We start from the raw sequence: 21,297 nt of genomic DNA, 5'->3' as shown, positions 1-21,297 counted from the left end.
TAAGTACTTTCTGATGGGGTTTTCAAAATTGAAAAACCTTTTAAGGATTTTCACGGGTGGGGACACACGGGACCCTTCAAAGGGCTGAAATCAAAACTCAAACCACAGATTTCTGATGTCATGTTTCATTTCGCATCATCTTTCTTCACCAACATGTCCAGTTTAACACAAGAACAAACACAAATACAGCTCCTTTGACCTCCCCTCCTCAATTCAGCAGTTCTTTGTCAGAAAAAAACAAAAAAGCCCTTCCAACAGCATGTAGCCGCTTTTCTGAAACTCTCCTTTATACGAGCATTTCAAGGAATTATCTTCTGTTAGCATAAATCATTATTCCGTCTCTTGATCCAGATGGAATTTTAAAAAAAATTGTTTCCCTTTTTTGATCGCAAACTACTCTACGTCAGTTAGAGTAAACATATAGATGTGTTTGTAGACCTTCTCCCTTAAGCTATGGAATTTGAAATGAAAACATTTAATGGATTTTTAAAAAATAGTTTGCCCTCAACTCCCACATGACACATCACATTCTTTCATTTCTAACTTTAAAATGAATTTCTTGAGGTTGCAGTTTTGATTAGAAGAGCCCTATTGAAAAAAATTACCTGAATCATCATTCTTAAACTTTACATACAGCGAGGGAGAAAGGTGGACTTTTAAATTACTTAAATATGGCAGAAGCACAGCTCATTTATTTGTCCTTGCTTCGTATCTTTCAGCCAAATTCATAACAGCTCCTTCAAAGAAACAAAGTAAAAATAAACACTGTGGAAGTCTCAGTGTGGTCAGATTGTCTTCCAGGGTCCGATCACATTATCGATTTGGTTTGATCGGACTGAGATTTGAGAGCAATAGAATTTCACTATCACGCGTGGGGTTAGCTGGCTGCTCAGCGTCACTGTGTGAAGACCTCGGGCCTCTCGCCTCAGGGTCGCTGTCTGATCGGAGCGGTCGGGGGAAGCAGCTGCTGCGCTGGATGGAGAGATGGAGGGATCGGTGAGATGCTCTGAGTCCATGTGGGACATGACTTTGAGGAATTGCACTTTGTCTCTGGCTGCATGCAGGCTGCAGAGCGAGGCCTGAGCAGCTGTGTGTGTTCATGGCTCTTCAGTCTTTGATCTGAAAAACAAAAAGGACACAGCGAGGACACGTGAGCTAAGACGCTAGTGACATCTAGTGTCAGTTCTTGATAATACGAGATACAGTGAACAGTAGTGGTTGACAAATATGGGTTCGATGCAAACGTAGGTATTTAAATTAAATATATAGCCAATATTATAGTTTTGTTATTATTTTTGGCATCTTTCAATAAAAATTACAAAATTAAATTAACTTTAATTTAACATTATTATAAATATTCAGTTTAACACAGTTTACACCAAACTACAATGACAGGTGTGAAAGTTGCCTCAGACCAAAATTGAGTCAGACAATAAAAGGTGGTCTTGGTCCGTGTGAAATCACTGGAAAGTTCATACTTTGTAAGTTTTTCCATTCAAACTGAAAGACTATTATTAAACATGTTGAAGTCATACCCACCCGTCTACAAACCAGTCAAGTGTAGGTAGACACAGAAGTTTTTGTATCTAGTCATTTAAAACACCAACTCGTTTTGTGGAGTAACACATCTACAGGACAATATTTTTGGCTTGATCCTTCTTCAAGTTGCTCTTTACCTCGGTGACGACCCCTGCAGCAATGGTGGAGCCCACGTATCGCAGCATGAAGCGACCCAGCTCCTTGTAGTCCTTGTACAGCTCTAATGACACCGGCCGCTGGGTCTGGACCTCCACGATAGCGTTCATACCTTTACTCAAACATCTTAAACGAGAACAATGTGGATTCTTACTAAATAAACATTCTGAATAATATGAAACACTTCTGGAAAAGGAACTATCGACTGTTCTGTGGTTAGATGTCTTTTCCATTTAACAAAAATTATATATAAAAACTTCTGCTTTTATATTCTTTAGAAGATTTCAATAACAATCTACTCCATTGATAATACCACAGGAAATTACATAATAGTGTTTTTAAACTCTATGATTCATTTTCCAGCTTCAGTGCAACACTTGTTTTTAACTGGGGAAGACAGACAGACACACCAACTCTCCATAAACACAGTATACACGAAGGGAGATGCTGACGTATATATTCATTTAACACCATGTAAGGGTAAGTAAGTATAATTGCAGCTGAATGTATAAGCTCCCCCCCCAACACTCACTTTGGTTTCTTCTTGAGGACTTCACCGCTGCTCTTGTGTAGAACACTGATCAGTTTCCTAATGGTGGCTGGTTCACTCACTGTCTGGTAATGCAACAACACCTAAACCGAGCAAACACACACACAGCACCCTAATTAACAAACATAGACATACAACAAAAACCTGTGTGCAGTCATCATGAAAAAGTCTTCAAGTAGTAGTATGAGTGTCAGAGTGTGTTTGCCTGGACTCACCGGGAAGCCTTTTGTGATGGGCACCTCGATATTGAAGAGGAGGATTCGGGCTCTGAATCGAGTACAGACTCGAATCGGCTCCTTGGGATTACAGACCACGCAGCCCACGCTGGAAGGAAGCACACATCAGAACATATAGCAGATAAACCACATCTAAACAAAGTCAAAACACCAGATCACATCACTAGAAAAAAGTTACAAGCGCAAAACAACTTACTGATACACTTGTGTCTGGTAAAGGTGTCTCATACAGTAATATTGAGTGATGTTATGTAACTAGTAGCATTCATCGTCATCATGTTTTAACGTGGAGTAAAGTACTCTTTTCATTACAATACTGTCATTGGTCATATGTCACTTGTTTACTTCATCTTGATGATGTCCATGCCGGTGACCGTCAGACTGACATGGTCTCCTGCTGCGGCCCAGTCCAGAGCCTCGTCATGGAGAGTGATACCTGCAGTGGAAGAAACACAGTTACTACAGGTGTTCACCACTCACTGTGTGTTTTATTGTAGCATAGCTTAGTCTTTGTTTCATATCATGTCTAATGAAATGAACAAAAAAATAGAGCTTTATTTCAGACTCAGGTCCATGTATTATGAAAAACTAAAGTAAATAAAGGACAAAATGCAGAACAATATTATAGAAGTACAATCATCACACTTTACAAATCCACAGGGATGAAAAAGGGATGTTTGTTCCGGTGTTGCTAAAAAGAAGTTTTGTAAAATACTCTCATTACTAACACTCTGAAATCATGGCTTTAGAAACCACATCGGCTTCAATAAAGAAAATGCGGCGTCAGCCACATAGATTAAAACTGTAGTACCAAATTCGGCCTCAACAGGAGAAATGGCAGCAAAGACACACGGGTGTGTACCTTTGACAGTGCAGGTTTCATTGGGAGGCATGGCCAGTATTCTGTCCCCAGTCTGAACATAACCCGCCTCAATCTTCCCCGTGACACAGAAGCCTGAACCCTGGTCTGAGGGAGAGAAGGCAACATCAGTTATGACTTGAATTTAAAAGAAAAAGAGAAATGAAAAGGGACATGATCAAAATCGTATGTGTGCGTCAGTGACTTTACCTTTGAACACGTCTGAGACGCACAGTCTGAAAGGTTTGTCTACAGACCTCTGAGGAGCTTTGAATGCATCTGAAGAAGAGAGAAAAAATATAGAAAAAGAGGAAGAAGTGCAAAGGCCAGTTTATATTCTGAGAAGCCAAGTGAACGTCATGATGAATCATTTTTCACTGGTACAGGATGAATAAATCTATATTCGTCTTCCTGGTAATGAGTCCAGATGATCAGCACTTTAGCGCTGTGTGAAAAACAGACTGTGCATAAAACTATAAAGAACTAAAATCTGTTTGTTTTCAATTATCCACCCGTCACTCTGTGCCCTAGTGAGATATTTTTGAAGAATTATACTTAAAAATTAAATGTGGGTTAGCTGAAAGAATTATCTGCAGCATTTTTAATGCAGGTAAACCTAGTTTAGTTAAATTATCCTTTGTATATTTAATATCGATCGATGTGACCGATTTGTATAAAACCCTAAATTTGTCAAAAAGTGTTGAAAAGTGTCAAAAGGGATTAAACACTTTGGGCAGCGTCGTCCAGGCCAGTGTGCATTACCAATCTGCTCCAGCAGGCTGAAACCAGAGTACCAGGAGGTGAGCTGGGAAACTGAACTCCTGGTGGTAAGGTTTTCTCCCGATAGGCCGCTGGTGGGGACGTAGAAAACATCAGACTCCTGCACAAACAGATAAACAGCAGTTTAGGCCATGCGTCTTCTCCTCAAATATAAAACAGACTTCCCTCCTGGCAGGTCTACCTGCTAGTGCCATCCGACCTCTGCAGCTCATCCAGAATGCAGCAGCTCGACTGGTCTTTAACCTACCTAAGTTCTCTTACACTGCACCGCTCCTCCGCTCCCTTCACTGGTTACCAGTGGCTGACCACATCTGTTTCAAAACACTAGTACTTGCGTACCGTGCTGTGAACAGATCGCGTCCAGTCTACATCCAGGACATGGTCAAACCTTACACCCCAGCCTGTCCACTCCGCTCTGCATCTGCCAATCGGATTGTTGCTCCCTCACTATGCGCTAAACACTCAACAAAATCACGACTCTTTGCTGTCCTGGCTCCTAGATGGTGGAACGAGCTCCCCATTGACATCAGGACAGTGGAAAGTCTACACATCTTCCGTCGCAAACTAAAAACATCTCTTCCGACTATACCTTGAACAATAAAAAAAAAAGATATATATATAATAACGTAGCGATTTAGTAGCACTTATATACATATAGCACTTTGTAGTTTGGCTTTCTTGAAGAAAATTTCTTGATTCTTGTTGTTCTGGGTTTGTACCCTCATGGTTGAATGCACTTACTGTAAGTCGCTTTAGATAAAAGCATCAGCTAAATGAAATGTAATGTAATGTAATAAGATGTCAATATGTCGTGTGACCCGACGCTGACTCACCTTGAATCCAGCCTGCTTGAGAAAGTGGCCGAGTTTGGAGATGATATCTTGGAAACGCTCTTGTTGCCAGTTTACCTGAGCATTGTACACATCAAGAAGAAAAATACACTGAGTTTCCCCTTCAGCAAGGCTTTGAAATGGAAATGTGTCAGCAACAAGCGGCAGTAGAAAAACATATACACAATCACACAGTTCCTTAAGGTCACATTCTCTACTTACTTAGGTGTATTCAGTCACGGATCTATTCTATGAGAAATTCATGACTTCACTTGATTTTAACAGCAAATCCTAAGTTCTTAAATCTAAGGTTAATATTTCTAAAATATTTCACAACTGCTCTTAAATGATTATATACTATATTTTTGGTCAAATTAGCCACACAGCATACTGTACTTGTAGCATTAACAAAACATCCACACACACACACACACACACACACACACACACACACACACACACACACACACACACACACACACAGTGAGTCAGTATAGTGTAGCAGGTCTGACCTGGTCCATCTTGTTGACGGCGACCGCCAGCTGAGTGACGCCCAGCGAACGCACCAGCAGGGCATGTTCTCTGGTCTGACCACCCGCCTCAAATCCTGCCTCAAACTCTCCTCTGCTGGCATCCACCACGAGCACGGCCACGTCCGCCTGGAGACCGAGCAGACATAGGGGAAAGATTAGGGGGTTTCCTCCTCAGGAAGTGAAATGCTGTTCTTCGTGCATTAAACCTTTATCTATGCTGAGATAATCTGCAGACATGTTTTTTGCTCTACTTTGATGACGGATATTTAAACTTGTAATATGTGTTGAAAAGCAAAAACAGTGCACATGCAGCAGTGAAGAGAGATATTGGAATTCAGTTCTTCTTAAATTAATGAACAACTGTTTTACTTACTAATTACAGACTTATAAACATTCCTCTTAACCTTCAGAGCGTATGTCTGACTGTTGCACGTTAATTTGCCTCAATAGAAACCCCTTAGTCACGACATGAGGAGATTGAAGGTGAATACAGTCATATGGTAAAAAGAGAAATTACATTTGTGTCCCAAAAAAGGAGACAGACGCACACGCCCAATGCCGATAAAAAAACCTTCTGACAGCAACACCCAAAACCACAAATGTGACTTCAAATAATGCCGAAGGGTGTGTCAGGCTGAGGGAGGGAGAGGATTATTATCAGCTAACTCATACAAGTATATGCAGAGGTACTAGGGGAGTCTCAATGTTTTGTGAACTAATTGTATCAGCCGATATCGATAATTGTCACAATATAATTTTGGTTTAAAGTTGTTTAAAGACAGATTTTTGTTCCTGAGTGAAGGTTGTGGTTTTAAACTCTTTTATATGAGCAGAGGATGACAATCAGAAATTGTTTTTACAAAACTGAGGATGATTAATTATGAGTTATATCCTCACTGTGCTTTAACAATGCATAACAAATTATGAAAAACAATACATTGATATATATTAAACCTTGTTATATTGCTATTGATGAAAATTATGTAGTATTGAGTATTAGTATAGTGAGATCTTTATTTGAGGGAAACTGCCAAGAAAAGCAATTCCAGTCCTACAATATAATCCATAAACACTTCAAATTATGTATAAACTATATACAGAAATGTGTCATTACTGAGTTACATACTCTATTATAGAGGATTTTACCCATATCCCTTTGCACAGGATTATAAGGAACATTGCCACAGTAGTTTTGCACTTGCATTACATTGGCATACACTGGTCTCGAGTATTGAGATATGATTATCTTTATAACTTTTATTTCCTATGATTTTGACTTTAACCTCCTGCTGATCTACACAGTCCATTTCGTGTATTGATGTAAAGTAGCATTTCACTCTAATTTCACATTTCTATCACTTAATTTAATCCTTTTTAAACGGTGCAAGCTCCTGGACTTTGACATAGTTTACCTGTGCAGCTCCAGTGATCATGTTGGGGATGAAGTCTTTGTGTCCGGGTGCATCCATCAGAGTCACCACCTTAGAGTTGCTCTCAAACTTGGTCATGCCGACATCCATCGTCACACCTCTGGAGAAAAGACACAAAATTAAGATAAGTATTCGGCCAAGTAAAATAAAAAAAATATCATCTTTAGTGTAAACAATAATTTAGTGTGAAAATATTGTAAATTAAACAATCTGGTGGATGGTGTACTGAGTACTGCCCAATCAGAGGATATAAATATGAAGCTTTGGTCAATTTATGGGCAAAGCTCTCAGTCTGTCGTCGTGTTGCGCATTTGCTTCAGAAGATGCTGATAAGTGAATATACAGTACATTCCCACCAGTGACTTTCTGTTTATAGCATATTTCACTTCTGTTTCACTGTGGTGACAACAACAAAGAGGGGGGAAAAGGGACATGTATTCTGAGATGTGAAAATGTGTACAGTTACTAACCAGCCTACACATAAGAACTAGTGTAGGAATGATTTGATTCTTCTAAAGAGGAAACTAGCGCGGGCAAACCATTAATTGGAGAAAAGGAGGAAGAGATAATGAATTTCCCCTGATGCATGTTTTTCTGTTTGTCTGTGGCTTCACACTCAAATTGTACCTGTCCCTCTCCTCGCCAGTTTCATCCAGAACCCAAGCGTAGGCGAAGGAGGCTTTCCCCGCCTTCTTCGACTCCTGCTCGTACTTGTGCATTGTACGTTTGTTGACGTTGCCCAGCAGATAGAGCAGGTGGCCCATCAGCGTGCTTTTACCTGCGTCCACGTGACCTGCAGAAAAGGGAATGATGTAATTCGCATTTATCAGGATGTAAAAAGAAAGGAACTGATGAGAAAAGGGGGCTTGGAGGGTGGGGAGGACAGGAAGACTGTAACAAGAATGATAAGACAGGTATGGGGAAGAGATAATGTAAGATATGGCAAAGGGAAGCCACAGATGGGAGAGGAAAAGAGGCAGAATTGCTCAAGTGGAGGGAGGCAGACAGAAATGGGGGAAAAGGATGGAGGGTGAGATGGGGGAGGGGGAGGTAAAATGAAAAGGTTTCACAGGCTGTGGGAAACTAGAATCACCTGCACTCCTGAAACTAGCAAGTCACCTTTTTTAGTGTAACTGAATGAGTGAATATGATTGAGAAACTGCACTGTTCTGTCATTCAACTCGTGCCCCTCAAGTGTATTCGTACCAAACAGGGAGATTCAAAATGATTCAACATTACGTCTTAATATCAGAATAATTGAATAACGTTCTCCAAACAAATGTATATTTAATATGTGGTCTTATTTTTTAACCACACTAACCGTGTTAATTTTAATGTGTACCAGATACACACTGTTTCAAAAGTTTGAAAGAGAATGAATTCTGGAAGAAATCTTACTGCAGGATAGATTCCAACAATTTATCCTGAGGCTGCAAGGAGCACAACTTAATAATAAAAATTAAAAAAAGAGCTTCGAAAAAACTTTGTAACTGTATTATAACACTTACAAACTTGCTTATGGTAAATAAAAACATTTGCAATACTTCCTCAATAAATTTCACTGTAAGCCAATGTGTCACTGTAGGAAATCCCCTAAACTGCTAACACATGTTGAAGTGGTGTTTATAAGTGCTGTGAACTTTCTTCCTACCTATAACCACCAAATTTAACAGAGGCTTGCCGCCCTGTCTCTTCTCCAGCTCGGCCTTAACGTTGATGGATTGCCGGGACTTCCCAGTAGAGCGGCCTGGCGTGGAAACCGTGGAGGTCTCGTCTCCATTCGACCCTTTGGACGGGGTCTCGGGACGTTTGGAGGTGGCCTCTGTTGCATTTGTTGCGTTTTCCGGACTGCCGCGGCGGCGAACTGAGGCGGTGGCCACGCCGTTCTCGGCTGTGCTGAGGAGAGAGAATGGACGAGTTTAATCACAACGATTTACTGTTTTATTAGATCACTGAGTATTTGAATGTAGCAGAGTTTTAAATACCTGGGAACATCGAAGCCCATGGTCTGCTTCTTGCCAGAGACGGTCATGCGAGCAACTTTAGGAACCACTTCAGGGTCCAGTTTACTCTGAGACACATCTCTGCTTTTAGCTGAAGAGGAGAGGGGAACAAAAGGCACACTTGCTCACAAACAAAGCAAGTCATCATTCACCGTGCCCTCTAAAAAGAGACAAATATTGGATTGTTTATTTAAAATTGGCATAGAAGGGACCTGATACACAGGACTGTAAAGTTCCTTCCACTTTTGACACTTGCAAGCAGATTTTTCGCAGATTTGTAGGTGACACTCGCTTAGACAGGGTTTTCTGATTTATCATCATGTAGATGTAGAAGTTCACTCTTCAAATAATCGGATTACAGTTGAGTCGATGAGGCAGCAGATTGAGCACGAGTCTCAACTTTTTCATAACTCTTCTTTTTAAAATGCCACACATCTAACACTACCTGCATCTGGTAACATAAAATACATGGAAACATTATTAAACACAGATACGGCTTATTCGTCCATGCACACCACCAGAGGATAACACACTAACGCACCACTTCTAACTTCTTTCCTGGTGATAGTTGCCAATTACTGGCATGCAAAAGCATTTGTACATTCTTCAGTGTTAGCATATGATCCAATCAGTTTCACTCTCACATGCTGCACAGAGATTTGCTGAGGTCAGTGCTTTGTCATCCCTGTCCCAAGTGGCCTTGAGTCACAGTCATATCGACCTGCTACTGATTCATTTAGACTGGGTTGCACAGCTCAGCCTGCTGCACCCTGTGTGCGTCTGTGTGCATGTGTGTGTGTGTGCGACGCCGTCATCCTGGCTCACAGAGGGTTAATTTCTGAAGTGGCCGTTACATCCCATCTCCACGTAAAGAGAGCGGTGTGACACAGCGTTTTGCAAAATGAATCTTCAAAGCAGGTGTTGCCTCAGTGTGTGTGTGCATCCTCTCACACAACCGATTAAAAGAAAGTTGCAGTCATAGGAACTACGAGGCGTACAAATACAAATACCCCTAAATGGTTGATATGTAGCAAGTTGAAATTTGTTGTAAAATGTAATTTCCATAGGTTTTCTGTTGGATGGTATGAAAACAGAACAAACTCCCACACACTACACACCACATTTCAGTTCAAAAACCTTAAAGCAAGGAAAAAGTCAATCTAACACTTGTTAACACTGTTAAAGGTTTGGTTAAGCATGAATTTTAAGGATTAGTATAATAATAATCCCATCTGTGTGCCCCTGCAGACTTCGTGCAGTTTATTCATCTTTTTAAAAAAATACCCTGGGGGAAAATGAGAGGAAATGGAGGTATGAATCAACAGAATTATTAATGGACTTTCTCTAGTCGAGCTCTTCTCTGAATGACTGGCTCTGCAGAAAAAAAAAGTCCCTGTCATTCTGAAACACTGATACAGAAGCCTGGCAGCTCACTGCACTCTGAAGAGGCTTTAGCGCCATTTGAAGACAGTTTATTTTCCACACACTGATCCAGATAAGCTAGAAAAGCTGGAAAACAGGGAAAATAAATGCAAAGCTGCGTAAAATATATTCTCCTCATTTTTGAACAAAGGTTAAACCTTTAAAGCTGCACATCATAAACGGTGATGGATAAATCAATTTCTACACAGAAAGTTTGGAAAACTACCTGTACTTGTAAATGATGGACCCATGCAGACAGGCACTTAAAAACAGCTACAGATCTTCAACACCATCATCACTGAATTCTTCATCTGATGGCGTTCTTTCCTGCTGTAGGCCACAGCATGACGTGCAGCGGCAGTAAGAACCCAAACTCCTTGTCCCTACGACAGTGATGTTCAAGATTCTACCATCTGTGTTAAATGGGACACCAGCCGCAATGTTTTGAACCCTTTAGAATATATATTAATACGTTATATATAACATAATAAAGCAGTTGGGATCAGCAAATCAATATTTTAACCTGGGGTGACAAGTGCTTTATTACACCCCAGCTGAGATCTTCAGTGATTAACACCCAACTTTTGAAGTAAAGGAAAAGGCTGCTGTCAAAACACTAGAATACATTCGCAAACAATCGACATGCAAGATAATCTTTCTTCGGTCTTGCCTGGGGGCAGCGTTAACAGTGGGGGTAGCCTCAGAACGACTTAACAGGGCAATCAGGTAGTAAGGCTCGGAGCAGGATCTCTCTGCACTGTTTAGATTGGCAGGTAAACAGTTAGCGTCCTCCCATCCAGGATTTCTCGATCATGGTGGACCCTTGCAGTGACAGGCAGTGAGTGAGTCATCTGTACACCTTAGCCCGAGGGCCCAACTGAGCACAAAATAAGGAGTCCGCCCAGGATATGCAAATACGAACACTTCCACCACTACCCCCAAATACAAACAAGTGTCTTTTAATGTCTACTTCACTGTTTCAGCAGCATCGACTACACATGCTCCAAATTTGCGGGAAAACACACTTTCTTAAACCAATATTCAACACACAAATTTAACACTAATCTGTTAATTAAAAATGAGATATCTTGGATTGTGAGTCTCCCCACCACTTGAGGCCGCTAAAGGCTGTGAAAGGTAAGGTTTTTGTTCTTGGTAATTTAAGACGCCACAGTCCTCATGTGGGGGGAAAAAAGGGGAAAACATTTCAAATGATTCAAGTATTGTATCTGAGCCAGAGACAACATGACTGTGTTAGAATAAGCTTCATGTTCAGATTAGTTTTGTTTCGCTATTACAAAGAATCTTCTGGTTCAGTATAGGGAAAAAACTCCTTGTCCTCTTTTAAGCCTCTCTTAAAGACACATTTTATAGGTCTGCTTTCTCCTGGTTGTGATCGTACAAACTATTTTCGAAATTTTTTTGTTTTATTTTATCATGTTTTAATTCTTTTCCCTTCTGTACCATGTTTTTTTGTTGTCAATATCTACTAATTATTCTCTGAAAACTCAAGGAAAATGATGAAAAACGCCCTATCTCACAATGTTAAAGTGAAATAAATTCTTCCCTGACCAACACCACATCTTTAAACAAAATGTTAAGGTATCTGTCGAGTAATTTTTGCGTAACAACAAACAAAAACCAGTGAAAACATAACGTCCTTGGCAGAGCATATAATTCCAACTTTATGTTACTGTACCAAAGTCTTTCACCAGGATGGACAAAGTAGCATCGCCTGTTAGAGAACTAAAACACACATTATAACACCCCATTGCACATTAGAGCTTATTTTTCTTCTAAATTATCAAAATACCAGTCAACCCGAAATAGTAGTTAAGATTCCATTCATTTTCTTTAAATCACGTCATGAATGAGAATGACTTTAAAAGGAATTGAGCATGCAGGCTGAGGGAAAATCTCATGGTAGGACCCACCAGACCACTGTCAGTGACACCACTCACCATTTCGTAACGTATGCTCTACAAACACCCACTCAGCCGTCTTGAGTCACAGCAGCTTCCAGAGAACTCTCACCTACTGTTTGAGAGTATTATTTCAAAACACAGCTACAGTGAAATCTTTGGACACCCAACCACTGCACACATTTCTATCATGTAAAGGCACATTTGGATTTATATTGTCCAGCAAATTAATTAAACAAGTCAACCTGTTGTATGTGACACTATGGTGCAATCCCTTTGCTTTACTTTAAGATTAGTGGTGGCTTTTAAGAGTGACACATTCAGAGCTTCCAAAAAAAGCAAGATGACTGGTATAAACCCTAAAGATGATGCCATACCCATTAATAATCTTTAACGCTTGTGCTCTCAAACAAAGCCGTCTGCATTCTGGAAACTCAAGACAGATTTATCAACCAGTGAACTACATTTCCCATAAGGCACAGCAATCATACTGTGAGATTGTACTTTTTGTAGCTCTGCAGAAATATGCTGTTCCCATGTACAGCACGGCTGCAAGGTGAGTACTACTGAGATCTCAGTTTTGACTCATACCTCTGTGTAATCTCATTTCTACGTAGCCGCGTCTCAGCCGCAAGAAGCATCAGAAAATCCCTCTAGCCTGGAGAATGTTACCCTTTCCAGTTTACAGGAGGACAAAGGAAGACATCAGCTGCTTCTATTTTATAGGCAAGGCTTTCAAAATTCCATGCCAAGTCCTGCGATAACTATTACAATCGGGACTTTGCAAGATAAAATGTAATAAAAAGTAGTTTTTCGTAAAGAGTTCTAAAACCCTGCACCGAAGACGTCATCAGGGGACCAACAACATACGTTCGGGCAGGAGCCTTTTGCAGAACACAAATTCAACTAAAAAGGCTTCAGAATAAGATTCTTAAAGTCAAACAACGTAGAGCTATATACTTACTCACCGCCATTTCATTGTATTCAGGTCAGGTATTTCATAGTACAGAAAAATCCCCATATCAACACTGAAAATCTAGTGGTTTTTGCTCAGACAATTCACTGCTTAGTCTTGGCTAGAAATTAACATCCTGCGTTAATTGGGACCTTCAAATAACGGTGCAAATGAATCAGAGGGTGACCAAAATCTGAAGTTACTATCTGTTGCTGTACACTAATTCTACATATTGGGTGTTTACGATGTAGGGGAAAGTGAATAAGGGAGTAAGTGAACAAGGAAGCATGTCTCTTTGAATCTGACTGAAAATCGACAGAATTGCAATTCACACAAAAATGTAAGAAAAGCTACAATTACTGGGCCTCTGCAAAGTGACTCAGGTACTAATTGAATGAGAATTATCTATAAGAGCTATATCTCTTTATTTCCCTATAAACATACGATACAGACAAAGCAGTCATACTATTGACTGTCCTTATGCACCTGCTTTCTTTTGACCACTTGCTGTGACTAAAGATGGTATTTTCCATTGTCTGCACCTCTTTACAAAAGAAAAAAGTGTGTGCAACAAGTAGGCCTTGTGTGGCCTGTAAAAGACACAAAACGATTTGATCTGTCAAGGCGTCTGACAAAGCTGTGAAAGTTGAGAGACGTGATCAGATTTTTCCTACGTAGGTGGTGTCAAAGAGACGCGGGGAGTAAGATGATCGACTGCTGTGTCGAGTCGACGTGTGTGCTTGGGGTGACATTTTCTCCAAGAGTGCAGCTTCCTGCTCAAACCCACACACTGGCTGGCCTAAAGAGAAAAGGGACAAAACTGTTTATGGGCAAAACCACAAGTTAATAAGAGTATGTGATCATTTCGAGATTTCCCCCAATGTCTAATCGAAAAATACTTATGTCTTCATTCTGAAAACAGACCACAGAATCCCTAATGCATCTGATTATTTCCAAATATCATGATGCTCCCAGCACTACAGAGAAACCTGTTTGACTTCTAATATTTGACTTGTCATTATTACTACAGTCTGCCCTTTGTTAAGTATCATTTCCTCAGGCTCTTCAGACTATGTTTGACACCCTGAGGGTCCACTTCACTCACCTTTCCACACCTGAGTTAGGTTCGCACACATCTGACTCAAACCTCTTCACTCAAAAAGTGTAAAAACAATTTGAATTCCTCTATTCTTCTTCTGCTGCCTTGTAACTACAGTACACACCAGCATCCTAATATAATGGTACCTTATTAAAAGTATATATATATATTTATAAAAAGTCACTTCTTTAGGGGCTAGATTCTACATTCAAACCAATACCAATGACTCACACCAGAAATATGAGATGACTTAAGAAACCCTGGCCTCCCCTAAAAAGTGCAAACACTGCACCAGATACATCTTCAAAATACCCTTAACTCAACCCCTATATATTAGGTGTCATAGATATGTGCATGAGTTTAACAAGTAAGAAAGAGAGTGCTAATTTGACTGTTGGATACATTTAACACCATACTATATGCTTTCACACTCTTGACACACAAATGCAGACTCACACACAACCGGGGGCTTACACCCAGACAGAGAGTACATAAATTCAGCCATCTTTATTTCAAAATTAACAAATTAACCTCTGGCAGCAAGTGATGACAAACCCAGTGTAAATCAAACCAATATGTACATTGTAATATTAAAAGAGCATTTTAAGAGCAAAAGAAAATTGCCGCTGCTCTGAAGGTATTTATTTTTGACTCATTCTGTACACTCTTTATTCATAGTGCTTGAATTCATCTTCAACTCAGTCTATTTCAAGCAATAAAAACATGCCTGTGCGCAAGTGTGTGCGTGTGCATGTGTTCTCACTCTCTCATGGGAAAATCTCCAGGTGTCCTCTAAACCAAAAAGTCAACCCCATGATCTCAAACACATGCAGCAGTAAACCAGTACAATGGTTAACTGATCCATATTCCAATCGCTGCAGTGCACCTGCAAACAAAAATCAACCTCTTTTTCTCTTTTGAGGGTTCATGCAGCTCAGAGCGAGAAAAAAGAGGCCCTAAGAAAAAAAACATACATTTTCTTTCATTTCTGCAGGTTAAGATTAAACTAGTTTACTATCATACAAACATTTAAAAGCCTATGGCCATTTAAGCATACAAAATAAGACTCAGTGTTTAAAATATAAAAAAGAGAAGAAAAGGATAACTACAGTAAATGAAGAAATCTTTCTAAAAGTTGTTAAAACACTTTAAAAAATATTAGCTGCAATTTATTGGAAGCTGCCAAACTGGTTTGGAGGAGTTCCATTTTTGACCATAACATTGTTGTTCTGTGTGTAATACAATAGTAAAAATTTGTTTCTGCACCTCTATAAAAAAATGCATAAATTCTATAATAATACGGTTTGTAGCTGTTTTTTTCTGTTTGTGTCTCACTGTTGATCACAAAAGTTTATACACAATACATGACTGATTGAGGGACACAGTTACAAAGACTGATGACCCTGAGTTTAGTTCAGTTCAGGAGCAAAGGCTGCCAGAGAGATTTAAGTTTCTCATCCCAAGTGCGTCAGTTAACACCAACCACCGATGCATCTCAGTTAGGTGTTTGTTATTTCCGCTCTTCCTCTACCTGGTGAAAGCCTTTTGCTGATTGGCACGGACGATGTCGTCGGGAGACAACGTGTCGAAGCGGAACGGTACAACTGGTGAAAGTGGGGTGAGCTGCTCTTTGGATTTTTCCTGCGGTTTACAGAGGAAGGCCTGGTAACCACTTCCTGTCCGATGACATCTTATTTTTCCCTTTAATAAGTTCCTCGTCCTCTTCTGTTGTCTGCGGCTCTGAGTCGACAACGTGATCGCAAATACTGAAGGTGTAGCAAAAACTGACGAATCTAAACCCAAGGCAACTGGAGATGATGAGGACGGTGAAGGGAGATTGTCGTCGAAGAGACTAGGGCCCACTTCATGTGATTGAGCCATGAGTGCGCTTAAATCAATGGACTCGCCCGGTTTATGCGGCCTGGAGTTCTGGTGGTATGGTTTGTGGTCGAGCGTACACTTGACGCCACCTTCTAAAGTACTTTCTGGCGACACATCCGCCCTCTCTGGTTTTGCTGGTGAAAGGAGGGAGCTGAGGGAGTACTGTGACCCATATGAGGTGGTTGAGGTTTTGTCTTGGTGTTCAGACGCCAAACATGAGAAAGAGAGCAGCTCGGAGAGGCCAGGTGCTTGTTTCAGTGCATTTGCAGGAGATTCAGTGCTGATGGGTTGAGGGGAGGCTGAGGAACTGATAGTTTGATGCGGCAAAGCTAGCTGCGACAGTGAGACTGTCCCACCCAGGAATGTAGAAGTAATGTTGGTTGGTTTAGAAAAGGTAAGTGTGTCTGCAAGGCGTTCAGTGTTCTTAGATGGACAGTGAATGTGTGTACTCATGTTTTGGTGCTGAGAAGCTAGCTCAGACAGTGACGTACCCGCACAGTTTCCAGAAACAATACTACTGTGCGGAGTAGGGAAAGAGTCACCGATTCTTGGGCTGTGGTTTGAGTGCTCCTGGATTAAATCCGCCAATGATGGGCTTCCCTTAGGATCAGCCCTTGTGACTTTGCCTCCAGTCCCTGATGCCCCTAAGAGCTGATTGTTCTGGAGGACAGAACTGAGAGTCCCAAACCCAGGAGGAACAGCCATAGAAGAGCTGGACGTTGTTAGTTTAGGGAGGTTTAGTGACAGACTACTAAGTGAAACTGAAAGGAGCGAGGGAGCTGAGCTGTTAGACGCTGAAGACGTATTTAAAGACGCCAAAGTTCCCAGTGAAAGACCACTGGGATTTAACATGCTGGATGGAGGTGAATTAGGTCCCATGCCGAGAGCACTTAATGAGGGGACACCCAAACCTTGCTTTGTGTCAACTACTGCTGTTCCCTTACTCTTCTGCTCATACTCAGACATGAGCAGTGCCAGACTAACACCTAAAGCAACCTTTTGACGGGTGACATTTTGATTTTCAGAGCTGCTGAACACTAGGTCCGGCTTATGTTGAGATAAGAGGTCATGCAAGTTTGGTAAACTTGCTGGTACGCTTGGTGTTGTACGTTTGCACCCATCAGACTGAGCTTTATGTTCCTTGGATGTAATGTCAGTGTGAGAAGCAGACAAGAAGGCTCCTTACCTTACAAAAGCCAATTTCAGGTGTCGTAGAGGAGAGACAGGAGGCCAAACGAATCATATTATAAAGGTGAGAAGGGAAAAAAACAGAAAGAAGGCACTTTGTTAATCATTTGCATTTGAGTGACCAAGTTTAAATGTTTTTTCTTTAAGTATCTTCTGAAGAACCCACCAATATTCGGTCAAAATATCATGATAAAGTATTAGATTTCATAAGACTATCTGAATCACAGCAGTGATTGTGCAACAGTCAAGTTATTGTGTTTCTCTTGTGTTATATTAAAATACATAACTCCTGCTTTGTGAGAAATAATTCTTTCATTCCTCACAATAATAACAGTTTCTTTTAACTTGCAGGCTGGACTCTAAAAGTCAGAACTCTATTGTTTTACTTACACGTTTCTTAATTATATTTTATCATTTCTATCCTTAATAATACTTAAGTGAGCATTGTTTGTAATCAACAATAATAATTATGGGATATTCAAAAACATTAGACATGAGTAGCCACATGACAAGAAAATACATTTATTATGAGCTAACTAGCTGTGAAATATCTCAATCATTTTTAAGATTGGATGAAATGTTCTGTAGATCCTGTGCCGAGTTTGGAAATTCTCTGACCAATATCGAAACAACCATTCTCTAATGTAAAACTATTTTAGACAAGTCAGGGACCAATAAACTCCATGTGTACCTTTCTCAGCTGTGGCCGCTTGTTTGGTTCTTTGTGGAAGTGGAGCTTTCTCCTGGCCAACTCTTGCTACCACATCCGTCTCAACATTAACTTGGGCTGTTTTAGCGTCTTCAGACAGGACTGCATCCAGGGCCTTCTGTGGGTCAAATCCATGTCTTATGGCGGCCTGGCTCAGGACTGAATCTGGTACTGCTTCTCCCAGCACTGTCCGCATATGGTCCAGACACGAATACAACTTGGCTACAAAGTCACAGACATAATATTTGTGATCAAGAAATGCATTACAGGGTAAACAAACATTATTATATTATTAAACCAAGAAAAATAAAAAAGATACAATTCAATGATCTTTGTCATTTTTCAAATCATTGCATGAACTCAATAACATTACCTTGTTCAAGAGGGTCAAGGTTGTGGCTGACAGTAGGGGAGACAAGAACCTCTTCATCTCCTTCCTCTTCTAGAGGCTCCCCCTTTGGAGCTTGCCTCTCTTGACGTGAATAGATGAACTGATTTGCTGAATAAACCAAAAACATTCTTACTTATTTGACAAACTATGGGATGTGAAGTCTGATTAACACAGTCAGATACAAGATTGCATTATTTTCATTAATAAGTATTGTAGTTGTTTTTAACTTTGAAAATTATACTGCTCATATTGGAGTATATATTACTAGCTTTTCCTTTTACTGGGAGGAAAAAAACATCCTCTTGTGTATGAATGTTGGCAGTTCATCAGAGAACATTCATACTTGTTGATTTCAATTTTGAAATATAATCTGATTCAAAATATTGTTTTTACTTTAGTTAATGATGTGTTTATATATGTAAGGTGTTTGGAAGCGCCCTGTAACATAATTCATCCTTTTTTAATTACTAAATCTTCCTTAAGTTCACCAAGAGCTCTGCATTCACTGACACCAACCTGTTGTTGGTGATATGCAGCAGTAGTCATCGTCCACAGACTGTCCGTACACATCGTCATCATCAAAGTCTGGAAAAAAAAAAATGAACCTGAGCATCAAATGTGTTTCTTCTCCTGTGTCTGACACAAACATTCACATGTACAAATGTATTTGTGGTAAAGAGAAAGACTCCTTTGTGCCTGCTGTAACTTTGCCTTGTCAGCAGTTTAACAGAATGCACAACAAACAGTACAGGGGGAGCTAGGTGATTATCTATATTCAATAATTGTACAAAATAGGAGGCTTAATAAGTTAATAAAATGAGGGAGTGTCTATATATATTATCTTGCAATGAATCAGAACCTACCACAACACTGGAACGTTATCTAGTTAGCTGGCTAGCTCTCATTTACTTTAGTAAACAAATACATTAGCTACAATAGTGACTAGCTTATCATGCTAGCTTGAGTGCTACCATAAAAACGTTAGCCTCACAGCTTGGATATTTCAATGTTTTCTAGGATAACAGAGAACATTATCTCGTGCCAGGTGCCAGAAGGGACACGACAGCAACATTATGTAAACTAGCTAGCGTTAGCCGCTAATGCTACAATTGACGAACAGCGTAATGTAGCTTAGCGACTAACGGGTTTAGCACTTTGAGGCCTAGCCGTGGCGCTCAGCACGTCACCAACAGCTCGCTGAGGTCGTCTACCTTCATCGTAGTTGTAACCTCGGACATTTCTGTGCCGAGACATGTTGGCTGTGTGTCCTCTCTGGGCTCCAGTGACAGTGTGGGGCTCACAGACTGTGGGGACATGTGTCTCACTGTCTCACTGCCCGGCTGGCTGAGCTGCTGCTGCTGCTGCTGCTGCCGCTGCCGTGTTTGGTTGACGGCAGCAGCCAGGAAAGGGTTAAACTCCGCAGCCTCGGACAAGAATGCATTAAATCAATAAATATTTTTAACTGATTCCTTTTTGATTTGTATCTTTGTGCTTGGTGGGCATTAATATTATTAATAACTTTTTTTAAACTTTTTTTCTTCTTCGATGACATCACTTCCGGTTGCAGTTCCACCAATGTGGCCTGGGTCTCCATCTCCATCATCTATCTATCTATCTATCTATCTATCTATCTGTCTATCTATCTATCTATCTATCGCCTATTCCCATTGATTGTACATTGTAAGAAATAGTTTGTAACTAAATTTGATTTCAATAGTACATACACAGAATTTTTAAAGACTTGGTGAATTAACTTTATGTAACCAAATGTAAAGTGTAGAGTGTCAGTGGACTTCTGATGAATAAAGTTTGTATATTTTGATACATTTGTGTGTTACTCTTGGGTGCAAGCGCACAGTCTGAGCACAAGCAGAGCAAATCTAAGCACAAGCAGAGGCTATCTGAGGTTTTGAGTGAGAGCATTACAAAACCTGAAATTGAAATAAATAAGTCCTGCTCTCAAACTGAGAGACCACGCTTTAGATAGAAAAAAAAAAACTCTGTGCTGAATACGGTTGCAAATGACCTGCATACACAGAAACAAACACTGGTCCTTTTTATGAGGAGACAGTTGAATTTCATATTTGTGACCATGTGTTATTAATGTGTTAGAGGAAGGCACAATATCACAGGTGAACACTGAAAAGTGTCCCCTCTGCACAAACCTGATTTCAGTTGAATTGTTCACAATCAGGACTGAAAGACACTTACAGGTTAAAATCCTGCCTGTGATCTTGAACACCATTTTTTGTTAAAGGTTATGCCCTATGGTTAGAGACCAGCCCATCTGAGCCCACACTCTACACCTCACACATACACACACACAATGAGTGACATCATGTTTTCCTCCTATCTTTGTACCACAAGAAAAATATAGCCCATCTACCACAAAGAGGAAATAAATAAGATGTGTGTGCTTGTGCATTCACGCAAATGTTTGTGTAGACATGTTTTTAACTCTTTGCACATACATGCACATGTTAGTCACAAATAAGAGTGCAGATGTACAAAAGTGGGATTTTGGATCCATTGTGTCATCCTGAGCTCATGTACAGTGGCTCATGTGCCAGTGAAACAGAAGAAGATGAAAATGACAAAGATTAATCTGATACCAGTGATGCAGGTGAAGTAGACTTACGTATCGTCACGGGGAAATGAAATATGAGGTTTGGTGTGTCTCCCCGAGCTAAAAATAGAGCGGAATAAAGAAAGACAAGTGCTTAGGTAATTGTAAAGACCTTTTCACGATGAATGGCTCATATTGCAGGTGGCAGTTTGACAGGGAGCAACTTGAATTGAAAACAGAAGGGTATA

General features: G+C 40.3%; 1 protein-coding gene across 3 annotated transcripts; it reads right to left on the bottom strand.

Moving 5' to 3' along the window:
- Positions 1 to 109: 109 nt before the first annotated feature.
- On the bottom strand, positions 110 to 19,887 carry hbs1l (HBS1-like translational GTPase). 3 transcript variants are annotated; one of them, XM_035143502.2, is made up of 18 exons: positions 19,695 to 19,882; positions 19,000 to 19,068; positions 18,466 to 18,591; positions 18,075 to 18,314; positions 8,899 to 9,007; positions 8,565 to 8,809; positions 7,541 to 7,706; positions 6,896 to 7,013; positions 5,463 to 5,609; positions 4,954 to 5,028; positions 4,103 to 4,220; positions 3,551 to 3,619; positions 3,344 to 3,448; positions 2,827 to 2,917; positions 2,461 to 2,569; positions 2,228 to 2,328; positions 1,677 to 1,821; positions 110 to 1,119 (listed from the first exon to the last, which is right to left on the bottom strand). In XM_035143502.2, the coding sequence occupies exons 1-18, from the start codon at positions 19,735 to 19,737 to the stop codon at positions 1,108 to 1,110; spliced, it is 2,088 nt and encodes a 695-aa protein (XP_034999393.1). In that variant the 5' UTR covers positions 19,738 to 19,882; the 3' UTR covers positions 110 to 1,107. The 3 variants fall into 3 exon arrangements, with proteins under 3 accessions (XP_034999393.1, XP_034999395.1, XP_034999394.1); XM_035143504.2 differs by lacking the exons at positions 110 to 1,119; positions 1,677 to 1,821; positions 2,228 to 2,328; ... (8 more) ...; positions 7,541 to 7,706; positions 8,565 to 8,809 and adding an exon at positions 15,846 to 17,376 and having other exon boundaries at positions 19,695 to 19,887; XM_035143503.2 differs by lacking the exons at positions 110 to 1,119; positions 1,677 to 1,821; positions 2,228 to 2,328; ... (9 more) ...; positions 8,565 to 8,809; positions 8,899 to 9,007 and adding an exon at positions 14,807 to 17,376 and having other exon boundaries at positions 19,695 to 19,887.
- Between the last annotated feature and the right edge of the window lie 1,410 nt (positions 19,888 to 21,297).

Source organism: Hippoglossus stenolepis, chromosome 20, assembly GCF_022539355.2.
Source record: "Hippoglossus stenolepis isolate QCI-W04-F060 chromosome 20, HSTE1.2, whole genome shotgun sequence".
Classification (NCBI taxonomy): domain Eukaryota; kingdom Metazoa; phylum Chordata; class Actinopteri; order Pleuronectiformes; family Pleuronectidae; genus Hippoglossus; species Hippoglossus stenolepis.
The sequence above is the reverse complement of the archived record's forward strand: the minus strand, read 5'-3'. Positions and strand labels throughout refer to the sequence as shown.

What these genes read in the sequence shown, in the direction of transcription:
- hbs1l (XM_035143502.2), bottom strand. Translation starts at nt 19,737, where the DNA reads ATGTCTCGGCACAGAAATGTCCGAGGTTACAACTACGATGAAG. An exon ending in TGATCACTGGAGCTGCACAG is followed by an intron (nt 5,610 to 6,895) that starts GTAAACTATGTC and finishes CTCGGTCTCCAG; the next exon opens with GCGGACGTGGCCGTGCTCGT. An exon ending in TCAAGCAGGCTGGATTCAAG is followed by an intron (nt 4,221 to 4,953) that starts GTGAGTCAGCGT and finishes CTGTTTGTGCAG; the next exon opens with GAGTCTGATGTTTTCTACGT.